The sequence below is a fragment of the Magnolia sinica genome, chromosome 19 (genome assembly GCF_029962835.1).
Source record: "Magnolia sinica isolate HGM2019 chromosome 19, MsV1, whole genome shotgun sequence".
NCBI lineage: Eukaryota > Viridiplantae > Streptophyta > Magnoliopsida > Magnoliales > Magnoliaceae > Magnolia > Magnolia sinica.
Window position 1 is genome coordinate 61039372 of NC_080591.1, and position 13424 is coordinate 61052795.

General features: G+C 38.9%; 1 protein-coding gene across 1 annotated transcript in view; it reads right to left on the bottom strand.

Moving 5' to 3' along the window:
• Positions 1-6442: 6442 nt before the first annotated feature.
• LOC131235473 (exocyst complex component EXO70A1-like) overlaps positions 6443-13424 on the bottom strand; it is a 50820-nt gene continuing 43838 nt past the window's right edge. The window contains exon 12 of the mRNA XM_058232659.1: positions 6443-6969. Coding sequence (XP_058088642.1) covers positions 6852-6969 — 118 coding nt within the window. The 3' untranslated portion in view covers positions 6443-6851. The remainder of the gene's footprint in view (positions 6970-13424) is intronic.

Sequence of the window (13424 nt, forward strand, 5' to 3'; positions counted from 1 at the left end):
AATTTAGCTAAAGTATATTTCAATGGGTTATTACAACCATTTTGTTAAATTTCACATATGTACACTAATTTGGAATATTAAAACTGATTTGAGATATCACATATGTTCCTGTGAATATATTGAAAAATTCGAATGCATTCCAATTTCTCCTATTTTACTCCATTTAAACAGAATATTTAGATTTCAAATGCATTTCATTTAAAGCTCGTTTGACATATCTATTACAATCTAATAAAAGCTTTTCAAATAAGAGTTACTGTAATAAACTATTTTTATTATAGCTATCGTTTTAAAAAAGCTTATTTGATAAAATCAGGTAGTTTTAAATTTTTTTTTTTTTTTTTAAAAAAAAAAAAAAAAAAAGCTCTTATATGAAGTAAGCAAGTTTGGTGTTCAACTAAAAGTTTTTGCTAGGGGTAATTGATATCATGTTTAAATATTTCACCAACTTCACTATAAGATCAATTTAGACAATTGTTTTGGTGGATCTCATCATAGATTGACTGTGCCCCAATTGGTAAAAGAATGGATGGCTACAACCTTCATGTTTTAAGAAATTTAGGCCATCCATTATGTCAAATGTTGGATGCGGATCATCCATCATATGGAGCCCACCTTTAATGTAGATTATCCATCATATGAGCTAAACCTTCAATGTGGGTCATCTGTCATGCAAGGCTTGTCTTAAATGTGAACCATTCGTCATTAGGGGTTAACCTTTAACGTGGACCATCCATTATGTGGGGACCAGATGTAGTTCATCCATCACGTGGGGTCCACAATCAATGCTAATATCCTTGATGTGGGGCCCCTCAATGTCCACTACCCACCACGTGGATTCCATATTTGATGTGTCCAGGATGTGGGCCCCACCTTCAAAGTGGGTTGTCATCATGTGGGGCCCACTTTTGATGTCCACCATCCATCATTTGGGGCACCTTCTATGTGGATCATCCATCATGTTGGGCCACTTTATATATGGTTCATCCATCATGCAAGACCTTGGATGTGAACTGTCCATCATATGTGGCCCACACTGTCCATTATGTGGGCCACCTATATGTGGACTATTCATTATGTGGGGCTCCCCTTCAATACGGATGGTTCATCATATGGGCCCACCTTTGATGTCAATTATCCATCGTGTGGGCCCACCTTTGATGTGGACCATTCGTCAAGTGGGGCCCACTTAATGTGGATGGTCCATCATGCTAGGCCATACTTTAATGTGGGTCATCCATCATGGGGCCTACCTTTGATGTGATCCTTACATTATGTGGGCTCACCTTGATGTGGACCATTCATCATGTGGGGGGAACCTTCAATATGAGCCATTCATTATGCGGGCCCACCTTTGATATCCACCATCGATCATGTGGGTCCCACCTTTGCTATGGACCATCCATTATGTGGGTCCCACTTGATGTAGATAGTCCATCATGTGAGGCCACATTTTGATGTGGGCCATCTGTCATGTGGGACCCACCTTTGATATCAACCTTCTATCATGTGGTCCCACCTTCAATGTCCACCATCTATCATGTGGAGCCCAACCTTCAATATGAGTCGTTCATCACGTGGGCCCACCTTTTATGTCAACCTTCTATCATGTGATCCTGCATGCAAAGTCCAACATGCATTATGTGGTTCCCACCTTTAATGTGGGTCGTCCTTCATGTGGGGACACACTTTATTGTGGGCATCCATCAAGTGGGGCCCACCTTTGATGTGACCATGCATTATGTGAGCCCACTTTGATGTGGAGCATTCATCATGTGGAGCCTCACCTTCAATATGGGTTGCTCATGGTGTGGGTCCACCTTAGAGAGATTGTAAAGAGAAGAGATGAGGGTAAGATGAGAATTATTTAAAATGTTTAAGGACAAACTTATCAAAAAATTAACCAAAAATGTTTATCCGCTTAAGCCAAATAAACTCTAAAAGAAAAAGTGACCTCTCCATCACTTTTTTTTTAAAAGAATAAGTAAATAAGCTCTTTTTAATAAAGATGTCAAACGACTCTTTACCCTCATACTAACACAACTACATAAGGCATCTACTCTCAATACACCAGATCTGATAATAAGTGAACCGAGCGTACCTTTTAGGCAAGGGATCAAGATGATGGGGCCCACCTTATGGATGTCTTGGATCTGATGCCCATGTGCCACATTGTCATGTGGGGGAAGGAACTCAGATTTGATAGTGACCCCTCCGATGCGGGTGCGGATTGGACACTACTTCAAGGCGATCTTGTCAGGGGCTCTATGGGGCTCACCATGATATTTGTGTTTTATCCAAGCTGTTCATCCATTTTAAAAGATCATTTTAGGGCCTGAGCCTAAAAAGGAGGCATATATAAGGCTCGGGTGGACCACACCACAAGAAGCAGTGGTACAATAACCCCCATTGTTAAAACCTTCTTAGGGCCCACCTAAATGTTTATTTCCCATCCAACCTCACAAGGTCACATAGGCCTAGATGAAGGGAAAACATAAGCATCAGCTTGATCCAAAACTTCTGTGGCACTCGAGAGGTTTTCAACGGTAGGCATTCAATCCCCACAGTTTCCTGTGGTGTGGTCCACTTGAGCATTTAATCTGAATGGTTTTTAGGCTCACTATTTAAAATGATTTTTCAAAATAGATGGACGGCGTGGATAAAACACATACATCATGGTGGGTCCCACAGAGCCCTTGACTAGATCGCCCGTCTCTAAGTAGGTCATGGTGGGGTTAGTAGCCAATCCCCACCACTCCATGCTCGAAAAGTTCTATGGGCCCTACCATGATGTATGTGTTTTATCCACCAAGATGTATGTTTTATCCACGTCGTCTATCCATTTCGCTAGCTCATTTTTAGGGCATGAGCTTGAAAATGAGGTAGATCCAAATCTAAGGTTGACCATACCCATGGTGATTGAATGCCCACCATTAAAAAATTTGTGCGGATAACAAAAGTTTTGGATCAAGCCAATACTTGTGCTTTCCCTTCATCCATGTTTACATGACCTAATCAACAGGTTGGATGGAAAATAAGCATTATAGTAGGTTGTACAAAGTTTTTAATGTCGAGCATTCAATCACCATTGTTTCATGTGAGGTGGCCCACCTGATTTGAATCTACCTCATTTTTGGGCCAATGCCCTAAAATGAGCTGGAAAAATGGATGGATGGCATGGATAAAACACATATATAATTGTGGACCCATAAAGCTTTTCCAGCACTTAAGGGGTCACTATCAAATCCTGAGTCCCAGGGAGGGCTGCAAATGGTTGTTCAATACATACACTTGATTTTGAATCTGCCTCATTGTTTTGCTTGTGCCGTAAAATGAGATAGAAAAATGGATGGACAATGTAGATGATATATATATATATCATGGTGGGACCTATAGAGCTTTTCCAACACCGAAGGGGTCGTTATTGGACCTGAGTCTTGGGAGAGGCCTATAGAGGATTGTTCAGTACATACACGGGCCCAACATGTGTATAGGGCAACCCATGCATGTGTCAACTTGCTCAGGGTGTGGGTGTCCCACCTTGACTTAGGTGTGACCTTTTCCTTTTTCTTTTTCTTTATCTTATCTTCTCTGACTCAAGATGTGAGCAATTGTCCTTGGCTCGTGATGAAGGTTTCTTTTCTTTTCTTTTTTCTTTTTTCTTTTTCTTTTTTCTTTTTGGGGATTACCCTCAATTCTTTTTATATACGAAACATTTAGGCTAAAAGATTATGCTAACCTACTAATCAGATGGTTCACAATTTATGAAACAAATGAATGCATAATTTCACAAGTGATACATGTATCCGTTAGTTCCTTAGCCAAGAAATCATTAGTGTGCATTGTACACAATAACTGGCTTAAATGTTTACTTACATAAACTCTAGTACATGGCCATGATCTGTGGCCAAAAGCTTTCCATGTGGGAGGCCTTTGGGTGAAGGTCGATCCATGACTAAACTACAATCCATAAACTACAATTACTGAATCATCGTCTTACATGTGCAACCCAAATCCAAGCATGTGATGCTTATCCTTTAGCACATGTTAAGATGCTTTTGACATTTTTGCTCATTAGGTACAAATTCTTATTAATATATAACATAGCATATTTTTGGCATTTTTTGCACCTACAATTAGTTTTAACAGGTGGGAGATCTTTAGATATTCAAAGGATATGGGAAGACATTGTAATTAAAAGTTGTTATATTTTAGAACTAAAAAATGTAACTATTGTTGGCCGAAAGTTTAAATTTCACCCATAAAAAAAATATGCAACAGGTTAGCCAATTCTTTATAGAGAAGGTTTTAATGGGTTAGGCTTGGATCAGGCACAATGAAAACTTTGAATAGAGCTAGCCTGAACAATACAAAATCCACACCTAAGCTCAACCCCTTGGTAGCCTTACTCTCTCATCTTCTTTGTGTGTAGCATACCCCGATGGTACTGCTAAGTAACCATGTAATAAAGTATGTGTGGGGGCATCATGATAATTGTATGAAATTCACTATGTACATCTATCATGTCACCTTATGCTAAAATGTCAACCCCCAAACGAGGCAAATCTAAACTTGAGTAGGCTATGATATCGGAAAAAAAGTGTGATGTGATGCCTATCATTGAATTTGTAATGTGTACATGCACTCTTTTGTTTCATGTCTCTTTTCTTTCTCTCTCTCCATGTACATCATACATGTCTTACCCTTTAATTCCTATTAATGAATGTCATGGATTTGAATGCTTCAGATAATGATTTTTTAACTCGACGCTAGGGGCAACACATTTAATCTTAAGTTAAGCTACAACTTGCCTGAGTTAGGGGGCGACTCATCCAAGTGTCATTGTGGAGGGCATATTTTAAAGGGGTGACTTATATAGAAAATCGGATCGAATTTTGATGAGTCTGAGTCAATTCAAATGAGTCGACAATTTATGCTTTCGATGTGATAATTACTTATAATCCCCAAAATGTGAAGTGTCTTGACTCACTTATTCTTCATGAGTGGACTGCATAATTTATTATATAGATAGTGTATATTTCTACAACACTAGTGGTAGACAAGGAATGACTTAAAATTCCACCTTACAAGGAGATCCTAAATATCCCATGTTTAGCTTTTTTCTATGGGTTGTTGTATTCTTCACTTAGCATATATATTGTAATCAACCTACCCTGTAAATATATCTTAGGTGATATAAGGTTCTACTCAAAACGATTTTATAAATTTTCATGTTAAAGTCGAAAGTCTATCTTAGTGGTTAAGGTACTTTGGTTCATGTACTTCAAAACATTTCAAATTCAAGTTTTAACCACATTTTTAAAAAATAAATCTTAATTTTAACTCATTATTCAAATTTTCATTGAGCATGTTTTTATTAGTTAAATGTTAATAGAATCTTGGGTTGAAGCTAATAACTCAATGGTTGATAGGACATGTTTCAACATTGAGGTCATGAGTTCAAGCCCAAATTCCTAGCTACCTATCACTATTATAGTAACTATCCATCCCATGAATCGTATGCATGGAATCTAACATATAGTATATCATTTCATGACATTCAAAATATGCAATGATAGCACATGGCATACAACCATTTATTGAGAAGTTAGAACATGTAATAATAACACACATGACATGCAACCATTTGTTAAGAAGGCATAATGTTATATGTTAAAGGATCATGCACATAACACATCTAGTACGCATGCATAATACCATAGTTTGACATGCGTTTTAAGAAGAATGCATCTCATTCATCAAGAGGCGTAAACATAACATGTTTGCTTGTGATCCAATTCCACTCATGGTATCGAATCCACATCTTGCATTCAAGACATACAACTAGAATGCTTTTAAACAATGAACCCATATGCCCATGTATGTGATATGTTTTGGTACAACATAAAATCTATGTACACATTAAATGAAACATGTCACACATGTATGCATATGAGGTAGAGTGTTTTGATCATTAAAAACTTAAATAAGATTATTCGTGGCTAATTTAACTTCATGGGCGTGTTCGAGATGGTCTAAGGTCAAATTAAACTAAATCCATCTTAAGGTTTAAACCATAATTTACTAATTATATATATTTTAATAAATTCACATCAATGAAAATTAAAATGTCAAAGATATATTTGATCACACCAAATTTTATGAATTATCACTCAAATTTTATACTAAATTAGGCTCACGAATCATAAAATTGCATGATATTTAGTGCAACCAAATGTACCTCAAATTAAAAGATATATGAAAATAATCATGGATTTTTTAAAGATAGTAAACTCTTTTATTACCTTCTAAAGGGCACATGTTCCAAAAATTACAAAGGGGGACCTACCTCGAGCCAAGAAAAGAAGAAAAGAAGAGGAAAAAGAAAACCTATGTGCTAGGTCAGGGAGAAGCCCATACCCTGAGCCAAGGAAACAAACTATCCTCACCCTTGGTAAAGGAAGAGTAAATAATGATGATTTTTACATCAATAACTACTATTTTGATACTCAATCCCTATGCATATACATTATTAGTGGTAAAAAAAAAATCATTCATTTTATTGATAAGAATAAATGGCTGAAGAGGAAAACTCAGAAAGACTTGTGGGATTTCAAATTTCACTGAGAGTCTTACATAATCCAAGGCTCCATCATAGGAAACTTTTCGTGTTTTAAAAAGAATTCTCTAAAAAAATAGAAGAAAAATAAGGGAGAGATGCCTGCAAGTATTATAAGAAATGGGGATATAACAACACCTGCGTATTAGTCATCAATATAAATGAATTAGAAATGAGTAATTATTCCACATAGGTGTACTTACAAACTCAACACGATCGGTGAAACTTCCGCCTACCGCTTTGCTTCATTCCAGATCTTTCCCTCAAAGAACTCGCCCAACATTCTATCCAGATCCTCTGGAACGTATTTGATGTACTTCTGAGGATTCTTCCCATTCTCGATCATAGGCCTAAACCGAATGCAAGCCCTCATTTAGAATCATAATACAAAAGAGAAATTGGATAACAAAACATTTATGGCTAGTGATAAATGTTAGAAGCTACTGGGAACTTGGGATAAATTTACATGCATAGGTGAATCAAGTTATGAATATTCATATTAAAATCGACAAAAATGATCGAATTATTATACTATTTCTATTATTCATAACGAGGAAGTTCAATCGAGAAAAATAATAATCATTATAACGTTTCCTAGTATTTATAATGAGGAAGAAGTTCTACCATAATTAAATTCACTTCAAATCTAACTTAGCCCTCACTTTGAATTATTAGGGCTTATTTAATGGACACTTAAACATGAGTTTAGCTCATTTTAATTAATTATATTATGTATACAAGATCATACTTCTTTATGATAAGGATTAAAAATAATCTTAATACCAATAATCATGTTTTCTTTTAATTTTTTAGACAAATTAAAAGTTAATAAATCTTCTCTTAATCTATTGTGCTCTTCATGTTGTTTGTCTAAAAGTAAATGTTTTCCTTTTCCTCTAAATACTTATTGTACTTGTGCGCATTTTGAGATAGTGTATATTGATATTTGAGGGCCATCCCCTGTTTTATTCATGTCTGGCATGTAGTATTATATATTATTTATAGACGATTTCATGAGACATACTTAGATATATTTCATGTACTCCAAGTCTTAGGTCTTTTATTTTGTGAATAATTGTACACTATGGTAGCCATACAGTTCAAGAAAATTGATTAAGGTTCTTCGCTCAGATTCCAGAAAAGAATACATCTCTTTAGAATTTGAAGCTTATCTAAGGGATCATGGGATTATTCATCAAAACATATGTCTATATATTCCTCAGTAAAATGGTCTCACTGAATATAAAAATCAACATATTATCGAGACGAGCAACACTTTAATGGTGGACACCTTTGTCCTTATAACTTCTTAGTAGAGGTAATATTACACTTTATCTATCTCATAAATCGTATACTGACCAAAATTCTTGAAAATACTTGTCCTTGTTTTGTTCTCTTTAGTTCACTTCCTCCTCACTCATTATTCACATTTTTTCTGTGTTTGTTATGTTAATCTTACTTCACATAAACGAAATAAAATATCTCCAAGGTCTGTCCACTATATATATCTTGGTTTTGAAGATATCCAAAAAGGATATCGTTGTTATGAACTTAATGCTCATTATATTTATATTTCAAGAAATGTTGTCTTCTTAGAACATGTTCCATTTCATGCTCCACTCTCACCGGCTTCAATTAATAATTTTATTCATTCTGCAAGACTTAGTTTCCAAATTTACCCTCTACTTCACATGTGACTCCAGCTCCTTTGTAGATTTCTCAATGATGAGAGAGAGAGAGAGAGACCTTTCTCGCCTCATCACCCTTCCATTGCTCAGCTTATAGTCGGTCCTTCTATCCTCGAGGCACGTCATTCTACTCAAGCACCATACTTCTAAACCGAATCATTTGTCCCATATTTTTTGGTCGTGACAGCCTATTTCTATACCTACGTCATATTTTCAGGCTTCTACACAATAATATCGGAGGGACACAATGCAGATGAGTTATAGGCACTAATAAATAATCAGACATGGAATCTTGTTCCTCGCTCACCTATCCAATAGGTGATTGATAGTAAATGGGTGTATTACATCAAGCTCAAATAGAATAGATCTCTTAACCAGTATAAGGCTCGTCTTTTGGCCCAAGGCTATGAGTAGAAGTATGGTATTGACTACAAGGAGACCTTTTTCACGGTAGCTAAGATGAAGATTGTCTGTATGCTTCTTACAATTGTTATAACTCGTGGTTGGTGTAAGGCCCATGTCCTAGTCCGTACCATTCCGCCAACTCTTACGATTCTCTCCATCGAATTTCGACAATCCGCGACCTATAGTCGATATTTACACGCCACCCTAAGTCACATCCTGTAGATCTAAGTCGACTCGACCTGAAACTTGTACCATTGCGACCACACCATCGCCGTGGTTCCATTGCCGCGACGTGCGCATCGATGCGATATCTAGGTTAGGAGTTATGAGCCTACATTTATTTTGAAGAAACGCCGCGCATTGCGAATCCCTAGAGAATCTCTACCCAAACATCATATCAATCAATCAAGTGCAAATCAAGTACACATCCCATCACAATCCATACCCAACCCATCCCTCTCTTACACAAGCCTTCCCAAAGTCAGCTCTCTCTCTCTCTCTCTCTCTCTCTCTCTCTCTCTCTCTCCACCCATCCCTTTCTTACATCACCCATCCCTTTCTTACACCACACCATCCCTCTCTCCCATCAATCATTCCATCCCATCCCACTTCCCTACCCACTCTAAGCAATTCAAGGAGAGCAACCATCCAAGCATTTCCAAGAGGAGAGCCTAGTGTTTCTCACTTCCTACCCCCTAAACTCTCATCCTAGCCCTTCAATCTTCATCATCATCTATCAAAATTAAAGCCAAAGAGCTTAGCATCCCAAGGAACGAAGAAGAAGTGTAATCGATTGTTGATCTAGGATTTCTACCATGGACTTGAGGATCTGAGGGCCCACATTCGATGGGACCCATTTGATGTATGCATTGTAAGAAAGGGAGGGCCCATAGTAGCGGGGTCCCTCCCCTCCATCACGTTTCTCCCTCTCTCTTTCTCTCTCTTTCATTTTTATGGTGATGATGAGGTGTGTGGTCCACCTAATGTGTTCAGCAAAATCCAGGCTGTCCAGATTTTTTTCTGGGCATCCAGTTGGTGGAGCCCACCTTGCTGTCCATTACTGGACAGGTCTGAATGAAGGAAACCACAAATATTAGCTTTTTCCTAAAGCTGGTGGGTCCCACACGTGTGGACCCACCACATGCATGCATTCTATATCGGGGTCGTCCATCTGCTGGACGGCCAGCAGCTTGCTGCTGCAGTTGACGTCAACAAGTTCTGTGGGTTGATCACGATATATGTGTTATGTCCATACCGTCCATCCATTGGTAGATGTGTGGGGCCCACCCCACATGTGCTGCATGTATGAGATGGGACCCACCTTGATGTACATATTTTTTATCTGCACCGTCCATTTGATTGGGACGGTGCTGTGGGACACCACCATAATGCATGTGCTTTACAGCGACACCATCCACCTATTTTCTCTGGTGTGGGACCCACCCCACACATGTTACACGTGTGGGGGTGGGGCCCAACAGATGTATGCATTGTATATGCATCGTCCATTCCTGGACGGTGACAGGTGTAGGGCCAACCGTGATGTATGGGTCTTATCCACGCCATCCATTTGCTGGACAGGTGGGGCCCACCTTGAAGTATGCATTATTTATCCAATCATCCATTTGTTTGCTGGATGGGCGGGGCTCACCTTGTGATGTGTTGTATATTCACACCGTCCATCCACGTGGCCCCCATGTGATGTACGTGTTTGATCTAAGCTGTCCATCTGATGAGGCCCATTTGAAATGTGCAGGGCCCACCTCAATGTGATGTATATGTGACCCATTTGGTAAGGCCCGATGTGATGTATGAGGCCCATATGATGAGGCCTAATGTGTTGTATATGAGGCCCATATGATGAGGCCCGATGTGATGCATAAAAGGCCCATATGAAGAGACCCGATGTGTTGTATATGAGGCCCATATGATGAGGCCTGATGTGATGTATATATGGCCCATGTGATAAGGCCCATTACGAGGTATATGTAGCCCATGAGTGAGGCCCAATGTGATGTATATGTGGTCCATGAGTGAGGCCCATCATGATGTATATTAGGCCCTTTGTGTGAGATCCATTATATTATGTATGAGGCCCTTACGTGAGGCCATGGGCCCACTAAATGTTTGACTCTATGTGGGCCACTCCTTGGAAGCAATGATGGTTAAATGTCCACATTGTGACCTTCTCATAGGCCTTTGTTAGGCCCATTCTCATCCTTCTCTACGTGGGTTGACTCAAATCTTTGGGCTCCATTGATATGTGCATGACCCATCTATTCATATCGGGCTAACCCAAGATGTTGGACCCCCATTGGTTGCTTATTGGATTATTTCTTTTTAATCTTGGAGTCCATCTAGGACTCGTTTAGGCCCCTAAGGCATCTAGCGAGCCATATGATGGTATGGTGAAGGAAGCCCATTCCGGATCCTTAGGATCATAGGTAGGCCACCTAGGCCCAACCTTGATTTGAGAGAGTTCATCCTCACCGTAGACGAAGGGATCTGTGCTATCAGAATTGGTATATCCATAGTTGTGGACTGACCCTCATGTTACGGGTCTGCTGCCCGTCTATAGACCCTGCCTTGTATATATAGGCCGATTATCGATGCCGACTATATGTAGGTGATAGCATAGCATCATGATACATGCTCATATGCATCATCTGCATGCTTGTTACGAGGAGTGACTGATCATAGCATTATGCCATTGGGCAAGTTGTTTATGGGACTCCCTGATAGCTGGAGTTACCCTATATGAGCGCGCAGTATGCATAGGATTGCTGCATGACTGGATAGTATGATTCATGCATCTCACATTTGTGTGATATGATTTTTGTACATCCTAGCGACATCAGGGCTATAGCCTCCATAGGCTTATCATAAATGGTAGGATTAAACACTGAAAATACTGTACTAGCATCAGGGCGCCATAAATGTCCTTGAGTAAAAATTTCTAAACCCGATGGTACTAGAGGATGACTCCAACGTCAAGACCGAGTGCATACATAAGCACACGAGGTCCATATACCAATAGGTCAAGTCTCCTATTGTGTCGTAGTTGGTTGGAAGGGGGTGTGGCCTTCTCTGCCCGAGGGTAGGGGCATAACTAGGCTGAGTTTGACCAGCTCATAAATAGGTCCACTATCGACGTGGCGGATAAATATTGGTAGATGGATAGTGAGATCTCTTCCACTTGCATGGTTGCGCGTCCAGTGGGCGGCGATGTGGTGTAGAGTGTACTAAACCCCGATTATATATATATATATATATATATATATATATATATATATATTTCAAAGATTAGCTGTATTGATATAAGGATTCAGATGAGATTTGGTATGCTTGATTTGCACCTCGTATATGACATTGGCCCTGTAGGCCTTGCATCGCATAGCCTTGATATGGCCGATAGCATTCATGCCTTGCGTGGCTGTTAGCATTCATAGACTTGCCAGTATGTTTTCGCATTACTCTAATATTGTATCCTGAGCACTCTTATATTGCTCACACACTTATACCACCCTCTAAGCTTTCTATAAGCTTATATACGATTGATGCATGTAGGTGATGTTAGGCCGTAGTTGAGCAGGAGCAGGAGCGTGCTGCAGAGCTTCTGGAGTTTTGTTATTATTATCATTATATTTCCCTTTATGCGCATTGTACTTAAAGTTTTTTTTATCATAGTGATTTTGTGATGACGTTCTGGTTATTGTTCATGGGTTATGCTTGTGGTTATGCTGAAACAAATTTATATTAAAAATCTTCCTTGTATGATCCCAAGATCAGAACCTGGTATATGGGTACTAGGAGCCGAGAATGGGGTACTACGGAGGCTGTCGGCGCCAGATTCAATGATCGAGAATTTTGTGAGCTCGATTTTCGAGTTTGGGGTGTGACAGTTGGGCTATTCGCTAAATGGACGTCAAGAATGCTTTTCTTCATGGAGATTTATAAAAAACCAGTACATGGCTCTACCCCCTGGTTTCAAGATGGATTAGAAAATTTTGGTAACTTTGAAAAGCATTATATGGCCTAAAACATGTCCCTCGTGCCTGGTTTCAACAATTCCATGAGATTGTGTGTAGTGCAAGATTTTGGCAAAATGGTCATGATCCCTCATTCATACAATCTTCATTACGTGGTATTGTGTTCTTGTTTGTTTATATTGATGATTTACTTTTCAAGATAGTGACACAATTAAAATCACAGAGCTTCAACAAGTTTTTCAGCTATCCTTCCACATGAAAGATCTAGGCCATCTTACATAGTTCCTTAAATTGGAAGTTCCTCATACCAATCGAGGTATACTTGTTAGCCAATAAAAATAAACTCGAGATCTCTTCAACCTAGCATATCTTTTTGATCAACGAACCATCAAGACATCTTTTAGATCTCTTAAAGCAACGTACTTTATTCTGTCGACTTGTTGAAAGTCTTGTTTACTTGATGATGACCAGACCCAATATCACCTATGTTGTACAAGTTGTTAGTGTTAGTACCTTAGTTTGTCAATGACATTGCTAGTATGTCTTGAGTTGGTTAAGCCCCCATTGGAAGACATCAGAAGACCGAAGTCGTGAAGACATGTAACACCAAAGCCTGAAGATAGGTAAATTGAGCTGCCATAGTGAAACTAACCCTAGGCCTCTTTAGTTCCAAAATAACCTACCTCTAAATGATCTATTCTCCCATAGAAAAATCATTGTTTG